Source organism: Pteronotus mesoamericanus, unplaced genomic scaffold (genome assembly GCF_021234165.1).
Source record: "Pteronotus mesoamericanus isolate MK-2021 breed Mesoamerican mustached bat unplaced genomic scaffold, CSHL_Meso_final scaffold_21, whole genome shotgun sequence".
NCBI lineage: Eukaryota > Metazoa > Chordata > Mammalia > Chiroptera > Mormoopidae > Pteronotus > Pteronotus mesoamericanus.
Genome location: NW_026555310.1, coordinates 8145634 through 8173355, shown reverse-complemented (window position 1 = coordinate 8173355; position 27722 = coordinate 8145634). Strand labels below are relative to the sequence as shown.

At 41.1% G+C, this 27722-nt stretch overlaps 1 protein-coding gene across 4 annotated transcripts in view; it reads left to right on the top strand.

Annotated features, from left to right (window-relative positions):
• ANO6 (anoctamin 6) overlaps positions 1–27722 on the top strand; it is a 190336-nt gene that overhangs the window by 144836 nt on the left and 17778 nt on the right. For all 4 annotated transcript variants that reach the window (XM_054591205.1, XM_054591208.1, XM_054591207.1 and 1 more), the window contains 7 exons: positions 2466–2526; positions 10986–11128; positions 13314–13391; positions 19034–19256; positions 20229–20398; positions 20600–20697; positions 24480–24610. In XM_054591205.1, coding sequence (XP_054447180.1) covers positions 2466–2526; positions 10986–11128; positions 13314–13391; positions 19034–19256; positions 20229–20398; positions 20600–20697; positions 24480–24610 — 904 coding nt within the window. The remainder of the gene's footprint in view (positions 1–2465; positions 2527–10985; positions 11129–13313; positions 13392–19033; positions 19257–20228; positions 20399–20599; positions 20698–24479; positions 24611–27722) is intronic.

Here is a 27722-nt window from a genome sequence, read left to right as displayed (position 1 = left end):
CCTGAAGGATCCCTTGTGCCTGTCAGAGTGATTTATAAAGGGAAGGAAATATATTAAAAATGAGTAAAAGAGTGGAATAAAAAATAAGTGTAGAAAGAGAGCCTTTTTATGCTTCTCTTTGTTGGTTAATTCAATTATATCTTTATTTATACATTTACTTATATATTTATTTCTACCTCTCTTTTAGAAAGAAATGGAGTATTAACTAATGGACATGTATGCTAAAAGGGTTAACAGATTACAAATAGAAATATAAAATCAGGATCAAGGAAATGAAGAAACAGTCATGGAAATAATCAGTATTAATATTTTGTGTGTGTGATTGAGCACTGAATAAAGTTCTTAGCTTTTTAGCTGGCAAGATAAAAGGGAAACATGGTAAATTATAATATTTTGTCCTTAGGAATACATTAAGCTATAACATTTTGATTTTGCAGGAAGAAAAATAGTCACTTTTCTAGATTCTGATTGGTTCCTCTTTTAAAATTATCAGGCCTGCGTACACAGCTCTCTCTGTTTTTCCCACTCCACATGACTAGAACAGAACGCTGACTTGGGGCTGCCCTTCACATAGCTGGCCTCCCTCCCGGTGCCGTCTCCCAAGCAGGAGAAGCCAGCTTCTTACCAAGAAAGCCCTTTTCTTACCTTCTCCCCTGCTTCCTGCTTCCATGTCACTACAGGTCACATAGAGCAATGACGCCAGCAATCTCATGTTCTTTCTCGGGTCCTTGATTCTCCGCTGTGTGGCAAAGATGGTAACTCTATCCCAGCCACCTAACTCCCTCTCGTGGGAGTGCAAGGCACATTCCCTGTCTTGAACCAGGCAGCTGGTATGATCATGGCATCAGTCATACACCTGCTTTTTCTAGCTTCTATTTTTTTTCGCCCTCACACTCAGATGTGTTTCCACAGGCTTTTTTCCCAGCATGGTAGGGTGAAGAATTCATAGAATTTTTTTCTTTGTAAAGTGGGTAGGTAGAGGTGTCAAGGCAGGTAGGTAGGTATCAGATAGAAAGAAGTGTGCATTGATTCCTAAAAGAGAAACAACATTGGCCACAATTTTCAATAACAGTGTGATAACACACAAAACTATTTTTTATAAAACTTATAATAATTTTCAATAAGGGATAAGGCATAACATTAAAAAAACAACTTGGGGAAGATGGTTCTATAAGAGTCAAAGCTAAAAGATTTGAAACATGTGGTGCGTGGAATCCCAGGGCCAAAGAAGCAGGCAGAGAGCTTTTTTCACTGAGGCATGTGCTCATTTATCGTCTCCCTTGTGGAGGAGTTGTTGGGAGGAATGACTGGATGGCCGCAACTGGGGATTGTCATTTCTGACCACGGGCTACATGGATGATGGAGGGGACATCTGCCCTGGAAAAGAGATGTATGAGTAGAGGGTTAGGTGGATAATCTCTCGTGAAAAGGATGTTTTTACGATGATGAAAGTTGAGCCACTTAACAGCAGTATAAAGGGAAACCCAAAAAGTTACCTAAAACAAAGTAGAGTTCCTTAGAAGCCACTTATAATTTTCTTTAGCATTTGAAAATCTTACTCTTTGGTTTTGCTTTGTTTTCCTGTAGCTTCTTTTTTCTACCCTATTGTCTACTTTTCATATGATCTATCATGAAGTCAATATGATATACGTTTGCTACTGTTTCCATTAACCTTCCAGATATTTTTAGGAGATGTTAAATAAAAGCTCACTAATGAAAAAATTAGTAACTAACTGAACAATTTTCCAGGAATTCATAGAGGGAGATGAGCTATTTATATACTAGCAAAAAATGAAACTTAGAAGAACAGGTGAATAGAGCCTTCTTTGTGCAGGTGTGGCATTTATTCATTCATGGCCATTGTACCCTTTGCAATGTCAGCAAAGCTCCTGAGCATCCTTAGTCTCATGGAAGCCTCTGTCAGTGAGGGTAGAAAAGCTGGTTTGAGGAAACAGAGCTCTTCTGCGGGACAGCCACTCAGAATAAGCCAGCTCTGTACTGCTCTTGTCAGGAAAGGCAGGAATTCAGGAACTTATCCTCTGACCAGGGTGGGATAATGATAAGATGCAAATCATTATCTAAAAGTTGCTTGGCGCTCATTGTATTCTTAGGACCATACTACTTCCTCAAATTCTTTTTATGACAGCTTATAGATGAGGCCATTATTCAAAAGCCCAGGAGAGGCTTTAAACAGAGTGGAATCTTAGCAGCTATGCCTGCTGCTTTACCATGGTATGGAAAGACTCCATTACCAAATGCACTTGTAAATACAGCAAAGGCTGTTTGCCTCCAAAAAAAAATGAGAAATTCAATTTATAAGTATTTAGTAAACATAGTGCCTATTAAGCGAGGTATCAGCTTTAAAAAGAAATTCAGATGGTACCATACAGAAAGCATTGAATAGTTGATGCATTCTAGTAAGTGGAGAACAGGATTAATTTCTATATCATTGTTGTATTTTTCAGAAATTGTGCATCTTTGACAGTTTTGGAACCTTAGTCTTTGCAGTATTTATGGGGATATGGGGTAAGTTTCTCTTTTTTTTCCCCAGTTTACTTTTGCCTCCTAACATTAAAAAACCCCATAAGATCATACAAGCTCCTGGATTAGGAGCATTATACAGTTTTCTATAGGCTATCAAAGTAACCCACTCTTAGGAGCTCGGATTTCCCAATCTTCAGCTCCCCTAGAATTCCATTTAGACCTCTTAAAGGCCATTGTGTCAGCTACTGGATAAGAGGCTTCCTCAAAATGTAGTAGCTTAAGACACACATTTATTATTCTCATGGTTCTCTGGGCCGGCTGGGAGGTTCCTTGGGGGGGGGGCTGGCTCAGCTGATTTCTGTGTGGAGCCAGCAGCTCTACTGGGCCAGGCTGGTTGGTGTGAGGGGCTCAGCCGGGACAGCACATCATGCCCCATGCTGTCTCTTGCCCTCCACTTAGCCAGGTTCTTCACATGGCAGTTTTAGGGTTCTAAAAGGGGGAAAGAGAGGACAAGCCTTAATGCATACACATTTTTTAAGCCTGTGGTTGCACCAAGTTTGTAAATGTCCCATCAGCCAATGCAAGTCATGGCCAAGCCAACAACAATGCGAGGAGGTATTGGCTTGGATGGAGGGAGGCATGATGGAGCCATTATTGTAACAGCCTCTCAGCTGTGGGTTTGGGGTTCTGGGGAACCAACACTGGGATTATAGGTAAGCTTCTTTATAAATTTCTATATGAGTGTGTATTTAATAAGTATGTGCTACTCTTAAAATAATATTATCACATCCTATTTAATAAGTTGAACAAATACAATCCTAAAGAACAATTTTATATAGGAGCTCTAACATATTCATGTATTTACTTTGAATAGCATTATTAACGAGGCAATTATCTTTAAATGCAGACTGTTACGTGTTTAATTGATGTAAATATTCTGTCATAGAAGAAAGAATGTCATTTTCAACAGTAAACACATTTCCAATCTCACTGTGTAAGTCAGTGGAAAATAGAGTTCAGGTTATAGATTGGCGGGGGAAGAAACAATCAAGTCTCTTATTCCTAAGACAACGCTTGAACACGTGTATCTCACAGAAGCAGTTCTCTACAGGTGTCCTTGGCAATGTTTCCCTGTTGCATGGCTGTGCCTACTATGAAGGGTCACCAAACGGATCTCAGAACAGACAGTTGTTTGAATACTTTTTAGAGATACTAGCTACCACTCCTGGATTCACTAGACTATTAAGGTGGCCAAACTTATCTAAAAGTTACATTGTCATGCAGACACTTAGCACGTTTTTGCTGAAAACCAAACACTGGCCAATATTTGATGCATAGAAGAATAAAGATCAAGTTCATGTATTAAGATTCTCTGTACTCTCCACTGTAAAATACATTATTGTTTTCCCCCAATAACAGTACAGGTGTCAAATCCATGGGCGGTGTGTAGTTTTAACTCCTGTCTACACCTTAGTCTTAGCACTGATTCAAAATATACAAAATTCTGACACATCTATTGAACTCCTTGTACTAGTGGATGCTGATGCCCTAATTTAAAGAGACATTTTAAGTAAAGCAATATATATATTTATACATATATATATTTCTATATAAATACATACATTTTGGCACTAGAAAGACAAACCTCAGATTTCCTAGCTACCCTTGGTTTCCATGATCATTAACTACACCATGTTTATATAACAGACATAAGCATATTGAGCTACTGATTTTATTTCATCAGATTTTCATAGAATGCTCTGCTTGTAGCACCATATGCGTATCTCTAAGGATATGTCTATATGAGGAAGTCTTAATTTAAGTGCCTTATATTGCTTTTCTTCTTACCTTTGCCTTATGAGGATACTGCTGTGAACCTCTTTACAGAAAACCTGAAATTGTAGAATTGAAGAGGCAGGAGGATCCTGTGAAGTTTTTCATATCACTGTCCTCATAGTCCTGTGCGTCTTTCTTGTGCCCAGATGTATGTGGCACTTAGAGTGTTGTATACTTAGTGTGGCACCTAGGAGTTACACAAGTTGAGGGTAGAAAACCTTTCATAATAGAGTACAGATCATATATTTATCTTCACCCTTGTAGGCCAGGCCAGTCGACCCATTCATACTGACTCACAGAGTCCTGAACACCAATCCAAGGTTGAATTCAAGGTTCCTAACACTTTTCCCGCTCCCCATTTTTGGTTGCTTCTTATCTGCTTCTATCTGATTCTCCCTGGCTCCAGGCTCTTGGCTGCATGACTGCAATTTTTCTTTTTCACCTTTGAGTTCTAGTCGAGGCCTAGTGATTTCCAGAAAATCTCTGGACACCTGGCTTATAAGGGTCCAGGGAATTGAGAAGCCATGACCCTAACTAGCTGTTCTTTTGGGGGTCAGGAAATGGTCGTAGCAGCTGAGTTCCAGAGCTGTGCTGCTCCTGCCGGGTCAACATCAGCAAAATGACACAGCTCCCACAACCACCTTTGCTTGTGTTCAACTGTTTCTTACTTAAGTGACTCAAATGCATGTAATGGGCATTTTAAAAATTTCATCTGGAACTCTAGCTGCAGGAGAGTCTGTGAGAAATAGTTTTCACCTGGCAGCCTTTCAGTTAGGTAGTTGCAATATACGCTAAGCAAGCTCCTGTACCTTATCTACCTTTGTGAGTAAAGTAGTCTGAATAGTTCCAAGGCCTTGTAAAATCTCCCAGCCCTTCAGCAGCAAACTTTTTTAACTTTCTTTAATTTGAAAAAATTTTCAATGACAGTTGATAAACAGTATTATATTAGTTTCAGGTGTACAACACAGTGATTAGACATTTATTTAAATTATGCAGTCGTTCTGGCTTGTGTGGCTCAGTGGATTGAGCGCTGGCCTGCAAACCAAAGGGGAGCCAGTTCAATTCTCAGTCAGGACACACACCTGGGTTGCAGGCCCAGTCCCTCGTAGGGGGTGTGTGAGAGGCAACCACAGATTGATGTTTCTCTCTCTTTCTCCCTTCCTTCTCCTCTCTAAAAATAAATAAATAAATCTTAAATACCCCCCACAAAGTATGCAGTGATCACCCCATCTGACACCATACTTAATTGACTATATTCCCTTCATCAGCAAATTCTTCTAGCAGCCAGAACATTCCCATCTACCAAGGGTATGCCTCTTGTCCTCACATATTGCTGGGTGTAACACCACCAACGCTTTAGTGATCTGAACACCGCATTTCTTCATGGGCATCTTTTTCATCTGACGCATATTTTATCTAAAGGTAATAACATCAAGATTAAGAGGACGAGCTGTTCATGGTTCCCAAGGTCCTAGGCAGCCTTCTCTCTTCTCATGTTATTTGTTGATGTAAGAGTCCAAACCATGCCTCTAATCACCTGGAGTTTCATGGTGTATGTTTTGCCAGAGAACATAAGTGCAGTGCCTCCCACCAGTGTTCTGCCAGTTGTTTTACTGCAGGGAGAAAGCAAAAGATACAAATGAGGAGATTCCCCTGTGACATTATGCATGGCCACCTCAGGTCCTGGTGCTCTCAGCTGGGGACACACAGTAGTGTGAGTCAGCAGGGCCGTGGCCCAGGAGTACTACAGAACGCTGGGTTGTTATACCAGGTTACCGCTGTCTTCCATGGACCCTGCAAATCTGTGGCTGTGTGAAATGAAGAACTAAGAAACTCCCACCCGTTCCTGCAACTCTCCAGGTTTTTGCCTTCAAGGTTCAGGGTTTGCCAACAACCCACTGTTTTTCATGAGGTCATTGTTTGCTTGCACGGCAGCCTTGTCACCTTCTATGAAGAACTCCTAACGTTCAGGATCTGGTAAACAGCAGCCTTTTTACTCCTTACATTCAAGTTCAGGGAGGATAAGGAACAGTATCCACTCTTCCTTCATTGTGCTGATTAGAATTTTTTATGTTGCTCTTTGTAAGAAAGGTAAGTTTCCTTTTTGGAAATCATCTCCTGTTGATACCATTGCTAGATAGTGAGTAAATGGATGGCTATTATACTCCCATTTCAGAGATGAGGAAGATGACATTCCGGGAGATAAAGCAAATTATTCTAATCCCCCAAGGCAGAAAGTGACAAGCACAGAATAAGAGCTCTGCAAATAATTTGGCTGTCATCAGCGTTTACATCAGTGACAAAATACAGCGTATGTAATGAAGTTGTGGGAAACTTTTAGAAAGATGCATAAATATTTACATGATTGATATAATAGCACTATTTTGTCTGGGGCTTTGAATAATAGAAATGGGTAGAAACTTGATTCCATATCTTTGATTCTTCCTCACCTGACACAGGTATAACAGGAGAATGCACCAGACTTCCAGCTTCATTTTACCAGCCTTATGAGATAAGATAGGCTCACGTCATTCATGCCTGGCTCTAGGTGTCAAAGTGAGGAGTTTAATGTTTTAATGACAATTCAGTTATATGAATTGAGTTATAAGTTCATGTAGATAAGCTGCTCTTTTCATAAAATGAAGAGTAACTTTCTTTACTTTGCAGTGAAGGGAATTGGGAATTTTCTCCATTTTTGAAAAGAGAAATTAAAAAACATCTGCATTTTTAATAGATTAAAACTGCAAAATTTAGAGGAATTACAGTAACACTAGGAAGATATTTAGAGTGGCTTTTTAGAGGACTTTTTCCAGTAGGCAGTGTTCATAAAGAGGCCATAATGGGGCACTGTCTTCCCACCTGTAGTTGCTTCCCTTGGGTTGGACGGGGCCTGCTTTTCCACCGGTGTGTGGTCATAGTGCTCTGAGTGAGTTGTGAGGATGGACAGAACACGTGATGATTCCTTCAGTCTGTCTGCCCTGAAATCCTCCCAGCAGTCAAGGGGCCAGAGCCACCTTGACCTCGCCCATCAGCTGTCACATTCTCTACGGTTTGTTCTCCACTGTTTGTTCTCCACCGCAGCTTATCCAGACCTGTTGCTGGATAAGGTGAACTGAGGACCCAGGTGGACTAGTAGAGCAGAGGAGGATGGAGAGGGATGGTCATGCATAGAGAGGAGCAGCTGGAGCCATCTGGGCCCTCTGAGTGCATGTCCATCCTTCAGGGGTCCCAGGTGGTGGGGGGGTCCTCCAGTTTCTGGATTGGCTCCTTACCGTTCATTCATTCAGCTAATATTTATTCTGTGCCTGCTATGTGCTATGCTTCAGAGTGAACAAAACAAGGTCCCTGCCCTCAGGAAGGTGGCGTTTTGAGCACCTGATAAACAATAAACGTAGAAGCGAACGTGGGGCAGGATCACGAGTGCTCCCTGTTTTGAAGCACGGAAGTCGAGGTCGGTGTAGGGAATAAAGTGTGCTCTTTTTGAGAGAAGGTACACTATCATGGATGGATTCTCTAGTTCAGATGGGAGACAGAGTTGAGAGAACATGCAATCCTGGCGGTAGAATTCTCAAGTAAATGAAAAGGTAGGAGTCTCCTACTTGATGGGGGTGCATGGGTGTTTATTGAGGAGATGTTAGCCTAGTGGACTCTGGTAAATGGGTGGCACATACTGTGCTGCTTCCGATCAAGCCCAGGCAGGGTTGGCTCATGGGTGCCCCACTAACGGTGTCTTTTGGCAGTTTCTGCCACATGAGGCCAGTATGGATAGGGTAGGAAGCAGGACCAGCTAGTCACACCTTGGTCCACAGACTTACCTAGTGCCCTCGAGACTTTCATCCCATTAATACCTCATTTCTTCCTGTTTGGAGACAAGGACACAGATGGCTGGGCAGTTTCTCAGTGGTGGAGGCATCAGTCAACAGTGTGGGCCCCTTGCCTTGACTTTGACCTTAGATAGATGCGACGGCAGGGCAGCTGAGTTACTGAGATGTGGACACCACACTTCCGTTCCCACACAGAGGTCTGTTTTTGAAAGTTCTGTTCAGGGAGCATGGATACCGTCTTACCCACAAACAAGGAACAGGTTCTTTCAGGCTGGGGATTAAGTAGTAAGTCAGATCACACATGCTCAGGAGAAAGAGGACCTTCCTGAGAGCAGGAGCAGCCAAATCAGTCCTGCTGTCCGGGGTCTGACAGGTAAACCAGCTCAATTTCTCTCACAAACTATTCACTTACAGGATTTGGAGCATTTGAGTAACCTGGGAGTGTCAGGAAATTAATACCCAAGGGCTTTCTAGATTTCACCCTCCAATGTTAACTCGTCCAGTGTAGCTGTTGTGCAAGGAGATGGAATTTGGTGGACTCCCGGGCCATTGCCTGTACTCCCTGATGGGGCCAGTGGATTACGAGGTGAACTACATCTTGGTGGCTGGGAAACTGGAGGCATCATTCCTATTTAAAGAGGCTAGGAGACCTTACATAACTCCCGCCCTGGGCTTCAAAGTTTCATAAGGGAAACGAGCTTCCTTCCAGCTCCCTAGCCAAGTAGGAGGCACGAAATGGTCTTCCCTACTGACTGAGCTCTCTGCTTCCATTAACAATAGCACAGAGCGTGAAAAGCTGGGCCGCCACCTCCATTCCCTTGTAAACCTTCCAGTAGCCACAGTAGTGGCCGCGAGGGTTGGCGTGTCCATGGAGGCCCTGTGTGGGAACAGGACAGGTAACTGGCAGTATGCCCCAGAGGTGGGCTCGAGTCAGAAGCTGGAAAAGCAAGCAGTGATGACGCCTAAGCAAAGAATGGGTGCCATGCCCTGATCCATGCAGCTTAGTGGGTTGGGCACCCTCCCAGAAACCGAAATGTCGCCGGTTCGATTCTCAGTCAGGGCACGTGCCTGGTTTGAAGGCCAGGTTCCTGGTTGGGGGCGTGTGAGAGGCAGCCCGCTAATGTTTCTCTGCATCTCTTTCTCCCTCCCTTACTCTCTCTCTAAAAATAAATAAATAAAATCTTTTAAAAATTGTTTTAAAAGAGTAAGTGCCGCCCAGAGGCAAAGGGAGGCAGGTTGTGGAGCGGGAGAGATGAGGAGCAGAGCTTGGGCTCTGGAGCCAAAAATGCCCGGGCTTGATTCCTGACTCCAACACAGCAATCTCAGGCAACTAGTTGACCTTTCTGTGCCTCTGCTTCTTGTCTGAAATGGGGATAGCTCCAGCAATCCCCAGAGACCTCAGAGGGCTCTGAAGGCCTTTACAGGTCTTGTGTCAGCAGGTTCACAATGGCCTGTAAGGTAGGTTCTGTTTCCCCCAATTTACAGAGCACATGCAAAGTCCTGCCACCTCGCCCCCTGGCTGCCCCACCCTGCCCACCTTGCTGTGCGCTCGCCTCTAGACCAGCTGCCGTTTCTGGGAAGTACCTGGCTCTATCTGTCTCCTTGCCTTTGCACGCGCAGCTCCCTGAGGGAAATGACCTTAACCTATTCAGCTCTAAGTCCTCTCAAAACTCACCATCATGGTCCCCTCCCCTGGGTGAGCCATGCTTACAAGTTCCAGCTCTGTGTGCCCAGAGCAACCTGCGCTTACCTTCCTCAGAGACCTCTTCGTAGTCTGCTGAAACTATCACTTCACTCTAGTCCCTGTACACCTAGGAGCCCCTTGGGATAGAGATTGTGTCTTTTTTCTCTGCTCAGCACATAGACACGCAAAAAATATTTATGGATGGAAGAGTGGTAACTCCAGAATTTCTATACAGGAAGGGCTTAGCGGTAGCAGTCCGGAAGAGGAGTTGGGGGCAGGCACCCTGAAACCACATTTTCAGTGAACATTTCATGTTGCCTTTATTTAGCATTTTAAGATTAGTATTTAGTATTATAAGATTTAGTTACAAATCTTAAAAAGTAATGAAGATTTTGAAAAACTATTTTATGCACGATAAAGAAAAATATCAGGTTTCTGTATTTAAGAATTTTATTTTGTTTTAAAGATAAACAGGATAGACAACCTTTTTCTTAAGATTTCATTTATTTATTTTTAGAGAAAGGGGAAGGGAGGGAGAAACATCAATGTGTGGTTGCCTCTCGCATGCCCCTCACTGGGGACCTGGCCCACAGCCCAGGCATGTGCCCTGGCTGGGAATCCAACCGGCGACCCTTTGGTTTGCAGGCCAGCACTCAATTCACTGAGCCACACCAGTCAGGCCAAGAATATTATTTTAATTTGGGGTGGCTTAGGCGATGGTATATAGAGATTTGAGACTTCCTAAAGCATCCTTCCCCCCTTGCAGGCCCTTAGGAGGGAGAGGGGCATGAGGGAGAGCAGCCTGAAGGATGGACCTGGACTGCTTTGGACTATATTAGATATTTGTGTTGCCTACTTGGCAATAAAGTGCTAGTAGCAGGTACTTTAGCCTTAGACAAACTCACACACCTTCTGATCATCACATTATTACCTTTCCCATCAGCTATAGTTCATTTTCTTATGTTGAATTATCAATGTTTCCTAAAACAAAGAGCATTAACTTGTTTTTTTTCTTTTAAATATTAATGTAGCCTATAAACTAGATTCTATTGATCATATACAGAAGTGTTCTGGATAATTAGTATTATTTCATACTGATTTCTGAAACATCGATCATCATTGAAGACCTACATGATCCTGTTCTCTTTCTTTGTTAGTTACCTTGTTTTTGGAGTTTTGGAAGCGGCGCCAGGCAGAACTTGAGTATGAATGGGACACTGTTGAGTTACAGCAGGAAGAACAACCCCGGCCAGAATACGAGGCACGGTGCACTCATGTGGTGACAAATGAGATTACTCAGGTAAGGAGAATGTTACTACTAGATTCAGGGGTTACTTACTGTAGGGATTCTCGGCCTTGGCTGCACATTGGGATCCCTGGGGACCTTGGAAAGTGTTGATGCCAGGGTCCCATCACTACATATTCTGACAGTGCTTGGTAGCCTGTGACGTATTCTGGGCACAGGGAGTTTTTACAGCTCCCTGGTAATTCTAATGTACACCCAAGGTAAAGAGGTTGTGCTGAGGACAGTGGACATGGGAGGTAAATGTAGTCCCTCCTTTCATAAGAGTAGTAAAAATGAAAAACAAAATCTACTCTGACATAAATGTACAGTAAGTCCTCACTTGATATCATCGATAGGTTCTGGAACTTTAAGCAAAATAATGTGTAATGAAACTAATTCTACCGTAGGCTAATTGGTTCCTATATCATCTCACCACTGTTAAAACAAAATGACATTGAACAAAACGATGTTATTGAGGACCTGTTATGTAAGAAAAAGTTGCATTGGTTTGTGTAAAACATGCACCAAAAAATACTGTGTGACATAAATGTACAAGGAAAGATGCATAGGTTGTTACAGTTGTTCCTCAGTTTTTCTCATGCACCTTCATTATTTCAGCCCCTTTCATCCTAGACTTAGCCGCCTCTTTGTCTTGCACTAAAGCCTCAGTCACTGCTCCCCCTACTGGTTGGGATGTGAACTATGGTTCTTATTCTAAAGAAGGGGGCGGGAGGGTGCGGGGGACTGATGGAGAAGGAAAACATTTGTTCAGGTCCAACTATGTTCAGTCATTGTGGGAGGCATTTTATTATAATTGGAAAGGTAAATTTGCTACTGCGGCTGCAAAATTAAAAAACAAACAACAGTATACATCTCTCTGTATAAGTATTCCAGAGCCAATGAAAGATGATTTTTGAATTATTTGCATTATTCTTTCCTTCAGCACAGAAAATTTGGAGCTGATTGTACTTGCAGTCAGCAGCATAAGGACAGTAGCTTCTGAATATGAATAACTCTTGGGGACAAAATGCTTTTACCAAGAGCATCTGAAAATGTCCTCAACTCTAGATTTTATAAATTGAATCACAGATTTACAAAATGTCAGCACTAAAAAGGGACTGGAGGGAGCAGTTCCACCTCCTCATTTTATAAGTGGGAAAAAGATGAGGTTCAGTTATTAGAAGGTGACATTTTTGAGAACTGAAGAACAAAAGCTTATGTTGGCAACATAAGGAAGATACTGAAGAAAAAACAATATGGTGATTTGTATCTGCCAGTCTTAAATTTAAGATTGCCAACTAATCGGTTTAAATGTCCACTGAAACACTGCTTGTTTAAAAGATTAAAGATGAAAGTTCATTTGATTTTATCTTTCCCATTTTTATTTGTTGCTAACAATCTTCCATGGGTTTAGAGAGGCATACAATGCGATGGTCGAGTCTTACCAATGAGGCTGCCTGCATTCAAATCCAAACACAGCAACTTAATAGCTGAGTGATTCTGGACAAATTATTTAACTTCTCTGTGCCATTGTTTCCTCGAGTATAACATGGAAACAAATATAGTTGCTTCTTCATATGATTGTGTTAAGGATTAATCTACTTAATGTATAAAACCAACTTAGAATAGTACCTGGCATAGAGTAAACTGTACGAAGGATTTGCAGCTATTATTATACTATGATTGCTCTTATGATCCAGGTAAATCTCGAGAAGTATTGCTTTCTTCTCTTAAAATTTTAAACACAGTGATATAAAGTATAAAGTAAAAACTTTAAAAGTTCAGCTACAACAAATGAATGTGTAAAGCTCAACCAAGAAATGTCTGCTAGATACCTAGTGTGTGCAGGCATCTGTGGAACGTTTTGTCTTGCGTCAGCTCTGTGCTTATTATTGCAGCCTTTCAGCCTGGCATTGTCAGATACCTGACTCCTGAGCTCAGGTCAGGGTGGATAAATCATTATTCATACTTGCATTTTCAAAACATATTATTAAAATGAACACTGTGCATTTTTTTTGTATGTATGTTTGAAATGGTTAACAAAAAATACCGTGCAATTATGAGTAAGGAAGATATGTTTGAAAACTAATTTTTAGAGAAATTATCTTAAGCCTGGGAGTTAGTGACTGATCAAGAGAAAAATCATTTCATTGGAGGAATCCCTCAATTGTCTAAAATTCTTCTTTTTTTTTTTAATCAGGAACAAGAGCGTGTTCCCTTTACTACGTGGGGGAAATGTATACGTGTAGTCCTGTGTACAAGTGCTGTCTTGTTCTGGGTAAGAGTTTTTCACAAAATTTAATATTGAATATTAAATGTTGAGGGAACTAAAAGCTGAGCTGGAAGCTACGTGACCTCACTTGTTTAAATCAGATCAGTGGTTCAGGATTTTTCCGTTTCTGGTGCAGAAACCAAATTGGAGACATTAGAAGTCAGTAGTAACAACTAAAACTGTCTAGGAATAGTCTTAACAGAAAAAGAAAAAAGGAACTACCAAAGAAAAGGTGTAAAAACTACTGAAAGTTGTAAAAGAAGCCTTAAATGATTCTAGACAGAAGTCAATATTGCTAAAATATTTGAATTTACAATATTAATTTTGAGTATATTATTAATAAAGTCATATTAGTAATATAATAATCAGTAACATAAAGAAAGTTTTATTGGCTCAAAAACAGCCAGATTAGAGAGTAGGACATAAAGCCCAGTATGGGCCCTGATATCAATAATAATGTGATATATGCGAAAGGAGGCCCTGTAAATCAGTGGGGTAAGTAAAGATTATTCAACAAAGGGTAATGGAGCACTTGTTAGCTGTTGGGTAAAAATTAAAGATTGAAACCATATTATGAACCACATACTATAATAAATTCCAGAAACATTAAAAATAAGTGATACCAAAAATAACGAAATAAATGTTGATGCATATATGATTTCTAGTTGCAAAAAGATTTTCTAAACTTAATAGCAATGGGAGAAATTTTGGAGGAAAATATTTAAAGCTTTCCATATATCAAGAGTATCCTAAGTTTAAACAAAACACTGAAAGTAATGATTGTTAACAAATAGGGCAAAGGGTTAATAACTTCAATTACAGCAGAAGCACAGATCACTTCTAAGATAACACCCAAGATCTCAGGACTTAGGAGGCAGAGAAAGTTAGTACACATTCACAAAAGAAAAAATACCATGGAAGATGTCAAACGTCAATAATAATTAGATTAGGGCACATTACAATGAAATTCACCTCTCAGTTGGTAAGACTAAGTGTTTGAGAGGATGAAATGCGATGATCAGTACTCTCATACCGAGGCTGTTAGAATTTTACACTGCTTTGGCCTTCTTAGGAAGCAGTTTGGCAGCATGTATCAAGAATCAAATATATTCATATGCTTTAATCTACTAATTCAGATTTTTAAAAGCTTTTAATCAGGGAGTATTTCAAAGTGGTGAATAAAAGTCAGTAAAGATTTAGTCACAGATGTAGATAAATCAGCCAAAATATTCTACTTCCAACTCTTTTTTTGTTTAAATTTTTTTATTGTTTATTACAGTTGTCCCAATTTTTTTTCCATTTTGTCCTCCTCCACCCAGCAACCCCTCTCTCCCAGTCACTCCCTTCTCTGTTGTGCATGTCCACGGGTCATTCATACATGTTCTTTGACTAGTCCCTTCCCTCTTCCTTCCCCCTCCCCTCCTTCTTCTTCCTCACTTTTCCCTCCCCTCTCCCCTCTTCAGCTACCAGTCTCTTCCATGTTTCCATGTCTCTGGTTCTTTTTCTCATCAGTTTACTTCATTCATTAGATTCCAGTTATAAGTGAGGTCATGTGGTTTTTATCTTTTGCTGACTGGATTATTTCACTTAGCATAATAGTCTCCGGTTCGATCCATGCCCTCACAAAAGGTAGGAGTTCCTTCTTTCTGCTGCATAGTATTCCATTGTGTAAAAGTACCACAGTTTTTTAATCCATTCATCTACTGATGGGTACTTGGGCTGTTTCCAACACTTAGCTATTGTATATATACTGCTATGAACATAGGGGTGCATAAGTTCTTTTGAATTGGTGTTTCAGGATTGTTAGGGTGTATTCCCAGCAGTGGAATCACTGGGTCATAAGGCAGCTCCATGTTTAATTCTTTGAGGGAATTCCATACTGTTTTCCACTGTGGCTGCACCAGTCTGCATTCTCACCAACAGTGCACTAGGGTTCCCTTTTCTCTATATCTTCGCCAGCACCTGTTGTTTGTTGATTTGTTAGCGATGGTCATTCTGATGGGTGTGAGGTGATACCTCATTGTGGTTTTAATTTGCATCTCTCTGATGGCTAGTGATGTTGAGCATATTTTTTTTCATATGTCTGTGGGCCATCTGTATGTCCTCCTTGGAGAAGTGCCTATTTGGGTCTTTTGCCCATTTTTTAATTGGATTGTTTTGTCTTCCTGATGTTGAGTCATATGAGTTCTTTATATATTTTGGAGATTAAACCTTGTCCAATATATCATTGGCAAATATGTTCTCCCATTCAGTCAATGACTTTTTCATTTTGATAATGGTTTCTGTAGCCATACAGAAACTTTTTAATTTGCTGTAGTCCCATTTGTTTATTTTTTTCCTTTATTTCCCTTGCTCTAGGAGATATATCGGGAAAAATATCGCTACATTGGATGTCTGAAATTTTACTCCCTATGTTTTCCACTAAGACTTTTATGGTATCACAACTTATATTTAAGCCTTTTACCCATTTGGAGTTTATTCTGGTGTATGGTATAAATTGGTGGCCTAGTTTCATTTTTTTTGCATGTACCAGTCCAGCTCTCCCAACACCATTTATTGAAGAAACTGTCTTTACTCCAAGGTATACTCATGCCCTACTTCCAGCTCTTTACTCAGTAAAATATTGTGCAGCTGTGAAAAGGTATGTCCATGAAAATATTTCATGGCATAAAACTGTTAACGGTTATTACAACAAAAGATACAATTAATTATCAAAATGTTTTTTAATATACAAACTGCATAGTTCTGAAGGAATTGTGCCTATATTAGATAGTAGATACATTTTTTCCTATTTTTATTTTTTAGACTTTTTTTATGGTTAGGAGTCTTTCGATTGCAGGTGACAGAAAATCAATCTCCAACAACAACAGAAAAGTGGGGGTGGGTGGGATTTATTGGTTCCTGTCACTGAAAATCCCAGTCCGAGGTACGGCTTTGGTCCGGGATAGACGCTGCAGCCCCGGCGACGGCTGTGCTCCGTTCTGTCCTCAGGCTGTGTCCCGCGGCCTCGCAGCAGGATGGTGCTGGGCACCCTCCCTTACGTTACAGCAGTCGCAGTCTCGCATCCCATCAAAGCCAAGCCAGGCCTCTTTTAGCAGCTTCCTCTAAAGGAAACTTCTCTTTCCCGTGGGCACTAGGAGATATCTCCTCACAGCTCAGTAGCTTTTAGTAGGTTATTTATCAGTCTTTGACTCCGTTGCTGAGGCCAATAGGATGAGATACCTAGCAGTCCCAAATGAGTCAAGATCTACCACTGGAGCCCAGGGCAGGGAGGACCATCTAGCCCAAACCACAGGACTGAAAATAAAGAGGTTATTCCCTCAAAAGCAAAATTCGGGTCCTTTTCTAAGACTAGAAACAGATCCAGGGCAGCAAAAGCGCCTCTTGTTCACTGTAGGGTACTTTAAAATTTTCTATGGTGAGCATATATTAAAAGCTATAAGGAAAGTATATTAAAGTTATAGTGAGAAAAGATATATAAGAATCTTGAGGAAGGAGAATGAAAAGCTTCCCTCCTGTGAAGAAATACTGACCCTGAAGTGCTCTGGAGAGGTATGGAAGCATTGATTTTGTAAAAGCTCTGGAATGAATTAGAATTCACTTCAGAAACCATGTGTGAGGCAGCGCCACGTAGAGGTTAGTATGTCTTTGGAGTCCTTGAGTATCTCAGTTCTTTCCGTTACTAGTTGCTTAATTTGGGGCAAATCGCTTAATCTCTATTGGCTCTGTCTCCTCATCTGCAAAAGAGATCTAATACGACCTACCTCACAGAGCTGTAGATATATGTATGCTGAGGTGAATAGTAAGCATTTCAAGAATCTTAACTATTATAATTAATAACTTTAAAAACTATTATGGAGATAACTTTTAAAAATACATATTATTTACATGGTATTTATGTGTTGTGCTGAGAGAGAAATACATATTTCTCAGCCTTGTCTAACATTCACATATACTCAACACATTTTTTAAAAAAAGTTTTTCTTTCACAAGTGTTAAACCTTAACTGTGAAGGGAAGGAGATAATGAGAGAGGTTAGAGGAGGAAATATAATACTTTCTCTACAATTGATGGCTTAAAAGGTAAGAAAAACATCTTGCTAACACTTTAGTTGCCATAATAATAGCTAATGTTTACATAATAACTTTTCATGTGCTTGGGTTTAATGTTTTAGGTGTTAGTACTTAGAGCAACTCACTGAATCCTCACAACAATCCTGTTAGTTAGTTGCTATTATTCTCCCCCCATGATACAGGCGAGGGAATTGAAGCCCCCAAAGGTTGAATGACTTGTGCAAAGTCCCACAGCCAGTGGCAGAGCTGGGAGTCCAGTGCAGGGGTCTGTGTTCGTCGTCCCTCCCCTGACTGCTCTCCGAGGTGAAAACCAGCCTCCTCCTGTTACTATAGACAACAAGACACGATTCGCTCGGTCCTGAAATTCACATTCTTTGTAGCTTTTCTCTCTCGTGGCACACAAGCAGTCAGACACATTGAGTAGTACATGCTTCTGGAGTATGTCCAAGAGGTAGATGTAGGGAAAACACTTTTAAAATGAGACTTTTAATGTGCATTGTTCAGTGGCAGAGAAAACCTGCCTAGTGAGGAAGTAAAATCCTACCAACCACATGCAAACCATTGCCTCAGACACCCCTGCTGGCACTGGGTCTGTGCCGTCAAAAATACAATGGATTCGTGAAATGAACCTTGTGCAAATGCAGGTTATGAATAACTGCCAACTTAAGGTCTTAAGATATGAATATGAAAAGCATGTGAAGCTTTTATAAACAAAGATCTGCTGCCATTTCTGGTAGTTGCCTTGGGGCATCTGTGCAGCTTCTGAATTCCGGTCTTGTTCAGCGCCTCCCTTGGTACAGCGACTAAGACAAAAGCTGGCACCTCTGACCCTTGAGCCAGTGGTAGACTCTCTGTTGAAAGGATGCATACCCCTTAATGGAACAAAAAAACATTAATTCTTAACCCACATAACTTCATAATTGTGGAAGGCTGTTCTCTCTGGTTCTGCTCTCACAAAGGCGTTTTCTTTCTACCAGAACATCCTACCAGTTATTCCATTTTTACCCCATCTGAAGATGTTCTCTCTCCTGTTTTTCTTTTTCATGTAACATGCATCTTCATTGTCTCACAAGTAATTAATATTTTTCCAAAGCAGTAGAAGTTTTCTTCTTTACGTTTTTTGTTGGCACTATTACAGATGTCCCCATCCCCTCCTTCCTGCCTCCGCCTGCCTCCACCCAGCCCCCAGCGCCCTTCCGCTTAGCCATTGCCGCATTGTGTGTGTGTCTGTGGGTTATGCATATACATTCTTTGTAGACCTTTCTTTAGAGCAGTTTTATAATTCACGGAAAATACAGAGTTCCCATGTTCCCCTCACCACCTGCACACAGCTTCTCCAACTATTACCATCTTACTCTAGTGGACACGCGCTCCCTGATGACTTCCACCATTCCTTTTCCTTTTCCTTTCTTTGACCTTGAACGTGCTAGATTTCTGCCTGTCTTGTAGCAATGATGTGAGATCTAATGTCACTTCACCCATGCACTCTAGTCCATCTAAAGCATGGGGCCAGTTTTTCAGTGTAAAAACATAATTGTTGGTGAGTGTCATGATGCTGTGTTTATGTGTTTTCAGATCTTACTGATCATTGCCTCAGTTATTGGGATCATTGTCTACAGACTCTCAGTGTTTGTTGTCTTTGCGAAAATTCGCCCGAGCGGGAATGGAACAGACCCGATCCAGAAGTACCTGACTCCACACTTAGCCACGTCCATCACCGCTTCCCTCATCAGCTTTGTCATCATCATGATCCTGAACATGATCTATGAAAAAGTGGCAATCATGATTACTAATTTTGGTAAGTTCCTACCATAGCTTAGGCCATTTCTAGGACATTCTAGAACCTGCTAAAGCTGGAGACTGTAACTTGTATGCATTTCAATTCTAGTGTGTTACAATTGTCAGAAAATTTTAAGTGTAAACATATTTTCCCTCGCCTGTATGGGAAATGAATTATCTACAGCTTTGCATTAGCACAAGGGACAAAGCAAAGACAATCATCATAATATCCAAGCTTTGTATAAACAGATCAGTGCTGAATAATATTTTCAATTACATTACATCATGTACCCTATTGTTGAAAGTAAATAGCCTCTTTATTGCAAATAAGCAGAATAGGGTCATGGTTCCAGTGGCAAATATGTTCCTCTGCTGCCGAGAGGACAAGTAGTCATGCTGTTACGTGTCTTCCCCGATTCTGTTCATATTAATAAAGCTCCATTCTCATCAGCTCTGGCTTTTGTAATAAATGTTTCTTCTCTCTGGCTTGCATCCCAAGCATCTGCTTTGTGTCCAGAGAAGTGCCTCCCGCACACTGCGCATGCCTGGGTCATTCTCCAAATGGCCTGCTCAGTGGTCGTGTTCTGAGAACGATCAGCCCAATCTAAACTCTAAACCAGGAGGATGACCTGTTTTGCCTTCCCCAAATGCTCTAGCAAGTTGCCCCTTGTTTTGTCTGTTTTCTTCAACATATCCTAAAAAAGACTAGAGAATATCATTCTTGCCCATTTGATAACATCATGCTTGTCATTTTAAGGAACAGTTGAATATTTTTTGCCATGTGGGATAATATTTATGGGGGAGAAACTCTTATAACAATGTGTAAACTTGAATTAACACAGTAGCTATATAAAGAAGCTCAAAACAGCTTAAATGGAAACAGTGTGAATTGTATTTTTTAAACATTTTAACTCATGTATCAGTGTCTTTGATTAGGGTCTCATAGCTGTTCACAATTTTTAAAACTTAATTTTCTTTCCTTTAACTACAGAACTCCCAAGGACCCAGACTGATTATGAGAACAGCCTAACAATGAAGATGTTCTTATTCCAGTTTGTCAACTACTATTCTTCATGTTTCTACATCGCATTCTTTAAGGGCAAATTTGTCGGTCATCCTGGAGATCTAGTTTATTACCTGGGAAAATATAGAAACGAAGAGGTATGAATACAGAATTGTATTCTCTTGGCAATTTAAGCTGCTTCATGTTTTCTCTCAATTGCCAGTGAACAGTTTCTTCATTGTACATTCTTTGATTTTTTTTTAAGCCTGAAAAGAATATCAGACAAATTAAAATTAGTGATTCTGTTTCATGTTAGAGCCATCTAAAATTTAAATGACATTTTCTTTTTAATATTCCAGTGTGACCCAGGTGGCTGTCTCCTTGAACTGACAACTCAGCTGACAATAATCATGGGAGGAAAAGCAATCTGGAATAACATACAAGAGGTGTTACTTCCGTGAGTATTAACTTCTGTAATCTGGGAGACAGGACAGAGCGTAACACAGCCCACCCATCCAGGTCATTTGCCTACCTGTCCACAAAGCTGCATGCCCACCTCTAACGGTGAAGTGGACTCTCTGTGTATGAAAGGTCTCCAAAAAATATGGTCCAACCAACAGTGTAAAAACATGGCTGCGTTTATGCCTTCATTTCAAGGAAGCCCGTGGCTGCGGATTACAGTAACCTGATCTTTTGCCTTCCGATACTTCTACTCCTGGTCTAAAATAGTTAAGCAGCATTTTGAATTGCCTTTCCCTTTTTTGAAAACTGGTAATGCTAAGCGTTAGCCAAAGAAGAGAGTGACTCAGGTGCTCCTCACTGCTTCTCCTCTGTATAGAGGTGCCAGTTTTCTCCTAACTCTTTTAATACAAAATTCTAACATACCAAAGATAACGTTAGTTATTCTTGCTACCCAAAATTACACACATCCCAAAAACATGTAGGAAGGGAGAGAAAAGTCTTATAAGTCAGCAGACGTGTTCACACCACTTAAATATGTCAAAAGGAGCATAATGAAATGGATTCCACCATAAATGTCCCTTCTCCCACTGCAGCCCCACCCGGGGTCCCTAGCTAGGATTCTTGGAATAAATGAAGCAGCACCCCTAGCACTGTGGTCGCGGCTCCGGCGGGGTCTCTCCAGCACCTAGATCGGTGCGTGGTATTCAGTAGGCACTCTCAGCACCAGTTGAGTGAATGAGTGACTCATATGCTTCTAATCTGTAACATTAGTAAATTAGTAGACGTGTTTGTTGGATGCGGGCAGCAAACTTAGAGGTCTTTGGCATTCCTAGCCTCATTTAGTATTGGAGGCATTCCTGGAAATTTTATTCTATACATACTTGACAAAAGGCTAGTGATAGTGATACCAAAACAGAATCACTAATTTTGTGATAATTTTATGGCAAAATGTTAAGGAAAATAATTAAATATCCATAATGCCAACAGCATTGTCCTTTGGTCAAAATTTTGGTAGTGGATGGCTGTCATTTTCTTCCTTTATGTGTTGTCTATATTTTCTACAATGAGTATGCACTACTTAAAGGAAAAGTGAACTGTTACCTTGAGAAGGGATATTTTATATGATTTGTCTAGAAGATGCACCAGAGACCCACGGTAAGAGAACCCTCATTGCTAGCCATGCTTGCTTTTTAAATTCAGGAACCGTAAACTCAGGAGTGAAATAGATCCAGCTAGTAAAGGATGTTTGTGCTTAAAATTAGCACGTGGGAATACTGTAGGATGTTCCAACACGAATTGTGATTATCCGCAGTATGTGGTTTAAATACAGTAATGAAGATACGAAGAGAAAACAAGGTATAAAGTACTTCACACCATGCAAGACAATTACTTTGTAACCCCCGTTAGATGGAAGGAGCTTTCAGCCTTGGCCAGGAGAAGTGGTGTCTGTATTTTTTAAAACTTCTGTAGGCAGTTCTTATGTGCAGTCAAGACTGATGTCCCTGCACTAGAATCATAACCCAGCAGAAAACCCAAAAGACCAAGGACAATGATAGGTGGACTACAACCTAAGGTTTCCTTCTACAGATGAGTGGTTTAGGTCAGAAAGACTGAGCAAGAGGTTCAGAGTAAGCTGTTCAGAAAGACTTCCATGTGACCTGTTATGGGTCAGGGAAGGCAGCACAGTATAAGACGGAGGCACAAGTGGCTGCCAGGATGAAAGTTTCCACCTGAATCTAAATTGTGATGGAATTGGGGCCCCACAAGGAAAAGGCCTGCTTCTCTGGAGAGGATTCAGCAAGAGCTGAGGCTGGAAGTGTGAGGCAGAGCAAAAAATACACCAGTTGAAACTGGTCATCCTGAGTTGGAGACCATGAAGGGTGATGGACATGTGTGGTCCTCGATGTCGCCTGCATCGCAAGACCCTTGTAATATCCATAAAGCTGCAGATTCCCAGACTTGACTGATTACAGAGCTTTGGGTTGAAAGCTAGGAAGTAGCACTAGCAACTAGCAATTTGAATTGTTCTTGTTAAATCCTGGAGTGAGATCCACCAATACAGCCAGCACTGTGTCCCCGAGCCAAGATTCTAAGTAACTTACGCCTGAATTGGTAAAAAATAAATAAATAAACAAACAAACAAATAAATAAATAATAATAATAATCTCAGGCAGTGGGTTTTAATGTGTTAGGAAGTGTGGTAAACGCTTTACTTGTTTTGAATCATTTAATCCTGACAGTAACGCTGGGCAGTATAGGTTTTATCACCGCATTTTATTTAAAGTTGACATAGTAAGCAATGAACTGTGAATTCAGGTTCAAGGGGTGTCTGAGTCCACATCCCTTCTGCTTTCCACAGTCTCTCGCTACATTCCTAATATCGTAGAAGAGATCAAAATGGGGAAAGAGTGGGAAGCCAGCAGCATGTTCTGCTTAGAGAAATCTCCCTGTAGTAAACCTTAGGGGGCGGGCCGTGTAGAGTTAATGCTGAGGTCAGCAGCGGTGGGAACCCTGGCGTGGTGAGCTAGTTGTGTCTGGCACTGCGTGTGTCTGCACACACAGTATATACAGCTGTCTGTACGTGAGTGTGAAGCCTCCTCACTGCCTGAATTTGAAGTCCATACAAACATGCTGTTTAATCAGCCAAAGTTGTGTCAGACGGTTATGTCTGAAAGTTGGTTGTTGTGGCACCTCTTCTGACGAACTCCACAAGGAAACCACAGGCCACTGCTGCTTCAGGGGACAACGGTCTCTGTGCTCCAGGTGCACTCCGCACGTCACTGCCGGCTCCGATTACTTTTCAGGACAAATTGCCATAAAAATAGGGGAAGCATTTATCTGGGCCATGAGGCTTTGAGGAAGACAAAAACGTAACACAGAAGAAGAGACAACAGACAGCTCTGTGAGGACAGTATCCGCAGGTGATGACTTTGAGGAAGTGTACCATGTCTCTGGTCCTTGATCTGTTCAGCTTAGAAAAGGGCCTTAGACTTGTTTCATCTAAGGTCCAACTATGTCACTTTTCTCTCAGTGTCCCTCATTGGCTCCCTAGTTCCCTCAGAGTAAAAAACACCCAAATCTTCACATGGTCTCTTAACCTCCCCTGCTTGGCCCTTCGGCTTCGCAGTCTCTCTTTTCAAATGCGCCCCCCGTGGGGTCCCCGCCGCCATCCCACTCCCCTTCCCACAAACGCAGGCTCCCCGAGCACTTGCCACCACCAGCTCACTACCCTGTCTTTGTTTATTTCCTCTGTAAGCCAATTTTGGATAATAGCATGGAAATGAGAAAAAAAGTGAATCCAATGAGGGAAAATATCTTTTGAAAACTGAACTGCTTGTGTGAAAAAGGGCTAAGAGAAAAAGTGGCTGTTACAATTCTGACAAACCGAGGCCCATAGTATTATTTTTCAGAGTGGTCAGGCACAAACAGTGCCCCTTTTTTATTATAAAATCTTTTTTTACAAAATCATAAGCATGTAATTCTGTAACATAACAATAGCACACCCAAGCACACCAGATGACATTTTAGGTACAATTTTCAAATTAAAACTATAAATTGTCACACCCATATTATTACCCTACCAACGACACTCAAGCAGGCCTTACTTCTTCCAGACCCTGTATTTTCAGGTAGGGGGTCAGAAGTAAACAATCTAGTGTGAAAATACAAAATGAGTTTACTGGGAAGATTATGTATTCAGCTTAGGATATCATCCCTAAGTACTTTTATGAACTTGGCCCGATAATGTTTTAATTTTTAATTTGATCTTTTTGGCAGCTGGTTGAAGAATCTATTTGGACGCTATTGCACAGTTTCGAGCTCAGAAAAGATAACCCCACGATGGGAGCAGGACTACCATCTGCAACTCATGGGCAGGCTGGGATTATTTTATGAATATCTTGAAATGAGTAAGTCATAAGTGAAATTGTAGGTGATATAAATTACATTGGAGCATGTTTGGTGTCCCAAAAGTCATGATTATCAAGCCAAAGAGTTATTTAGCATATTGAAATGGGTTATGTTCTCCACTAGATGATACTATACAATCAGGCTTTCAAATAAGGTGACTGTGTGTACCTTTGTCAGTGTTTATGTTGTACGCAGCTAGAGATGTATTTCTGATGAAATGGAATAGTCATTGAGATGCATCTTCACCATTAATTCTCAGAGCGTTCTAACCATGCTGTCTGAGAATGAACGCAAGACTATTATTAGATGTGATTCAGCTTGGGCTGGAGGCCACGCAGGCACAGCTCTGGGCCAGTGAGCTTGCGAACGGGGCTGTGTAAGCAAGCCTGTGCAGAGAGCCTGTAGGAGCAGCATGTTGCTTCTAGTCTCGGTGGTGATCACCGGGCCCCCACCTTTCATGCCTGCCTTTGACAGCGTATCTCTTTCTTCTGGCCAGCAGTCTCTGCCTGGTTCCTTGAGTGACCTTATGACTAATCACTGGCTTGAATTCAGAACCATTTTGCTGGTCTGGGATTAAAAGTGAGCACAGGTCTCCTTCTTGATGGTCTTTGTTCATTTGTGGACTGTTTGCTTGGGCTCTGTTTCTCTTTTCAGTGGAACTTGATTTTGAGGCTGCCTTTAAGGAGATGTATCTTAAAATAGATTTCCATGGGAAACACCATCTTTTCTTTTATGCATGACACGCTTATATCTAATAGAAGGCTAACAATGTATGTGCTTTGTATCTGTGCCCTTTCAGCTAACCACTGCATTCAATTACAACTTTTTTAAGCTTAGCAGAGTAGAAAAGGAGGCACATTTGGTTGGCAGACCTTGCATTTATGCGAAGGGGTTTGTGGGTTTGCAGAGACACCCCTTTGTGTTTCCTGTTTACAAGTCTGGAAAGAGAGAGTGGCTTTTATTAAATCACAGTCTATATATAAAATAATTGCTTTTAAAAATATACATTATACATGGAAACACATCTGCTTCCTTCAGTGACTGAAAGGTTCATCTTGTAGCTTCTTCAGTCAACAGTGCTTTGCAGTCTGGAGTCTGATTTGAATTTCCTTTTTGCTTGTATAATGTTTTGTGACCAGGTTCGATTAACAGTGTAGCTGCCATATATAATGCAGAAGCTATATTTATTCTGTTTGTTTTCAAAAGGACTTTAAAGATAATTACCTGTTAGTCTAAAATAGTCATAAATATTTCTTGTGGAGCTATTATCAGCATTAGTAATAGCATTTTGGGGCAGAATACCGTTTATTATTTTAGCATCAAGGAAAACAAACTTGGGAAAAAAGAGTTATTTTCCTGTAGTTGATTAGTCAAAACAGTGTCATTGAAAGGAAAAGTTATATGGTTGTGTTTTGGGGAGAAGTTGATCTGACTTGAAGAGTTTCCTAATCTCATTAAAATCATTTCCAACTAAATAATTCAGCCTCACCCTACCTTATAAGAAAAGCTGGACTAACAACTGTTATAGACAGATCTTTTTAGATGTGTTATTTTCCTATTATCCAAATAATAACTAATGAATTAGAAAAATCAGAGAACAGGCGGTCTGTTACTCTGTAATCAACTCCAGAGTGGAATCTTTTTTTTTTTTCCTTTGGGGGAGATAGAATTTCCAAGTACCTTTTGAATTATTTTTGTTTTTCTAAAATAAATATAGGGTATCTTTGGGGGTGGTCTCACCACCACACAGTTTCTTTCCGTTTTCCCACACTCATTACGATACCGCCATCTACCTTTTTAATTATGAAGAGAAACATATTCTGACAAACCCTGGCACTCTGCCGCTTCACCCCCTTGCTTAGGCCCTGCTCCCGGCCACCCGCTCTGTTCCCCACTGCCAGATATACCTCTCTCTTCTTTTCTATTTGAGGAATTCCTGCCAGGCCTCAGCAGTAACTCCCAACTTTTCACACAGACTAGCTGTTCTTTTCTCTAGGCATTCACTCGACTCCTGTGTAGGTGGTATGTAATTGTGTGCGTGCCTCTCTCCCTGGTTAGACTGTTCCTGTTGGGGGGAGCTAGCAACACCATCGCATCTTTCCATCCTCAGCTGGAGCTCCGCTGCCTGGGACATAGTCCTCATATTTATTTAAGTGACTTCGGCTTGGAGTTTCCACACACACACCAGTGTGAGCTGAATTTACATGAAGATTGCTCCAGCCACCCCCACCAAGTTCTGAATGGCATATGTGGCATGTGTTTTGGGGGGAGAATTTTGGAGTGAAATTTCTTTTTCTTTTGTTGAGCAAATTCCTCACCATCCTTTGAGATTGTTAGAGAAACCCTGGGGTGTTAACCAAAGTTGCCTCCCCAGATGTATGGCTCTGACTTCTGAAATCTCAGATATGGGATATAAACGAAATAGTCCATTGGTCTTAAAATCCAGAAGCCATAAGACAGCATTTTGTCCATAGACACAGCACAGACACTGGTGTCTCGAGTACTTGGTGTGGCCTTCCCTGTGGGCACAAGCCACAAATGAAATGCAGGACTGTGATGAAGTGAGCCCTGTTTGACGTTACCTTCCTCCATTCCTACGTTAGTTTTCAAAAATTTATTAAAACAATGACCTCTATATATTATTTTCTCCATTTAACTTCCCGTAATTAATATAGCGACTGTTCTTTGCTATCTCCTTGCACCACCCTCTTTCCTTCCCTCTCCTCAAGGCAACACCTCCCCGTCCCCCCATCCCCACCCCCTCTCCAGGACCCAGGCCTGCCTTCCCCACTCCCTCATCTCTGCTCTGTTTCCACCCACCACCTGCACTGGCGTTTCCTCGTCCTTGCAGGATGAGCTTTCCAGAATGGACAAAGCACTACAGCTAGGTGGCTATTTTTTAAAAAAGCATGTGTATATATAAATATATAAATGTATTTTTATTTATTTTTATGTTTATATATACACACACACATAGATATACACAGAGATACGCACATACCCCTCGGCTTTTTAAAATTTAAGGTAAACAAAAGTGAAGGGGGAAAACATTCCAGAGAGAAATGTTTGGCTGTATCAAAAGCTGCCTAGTGATCCAATAAATAAGAGCTG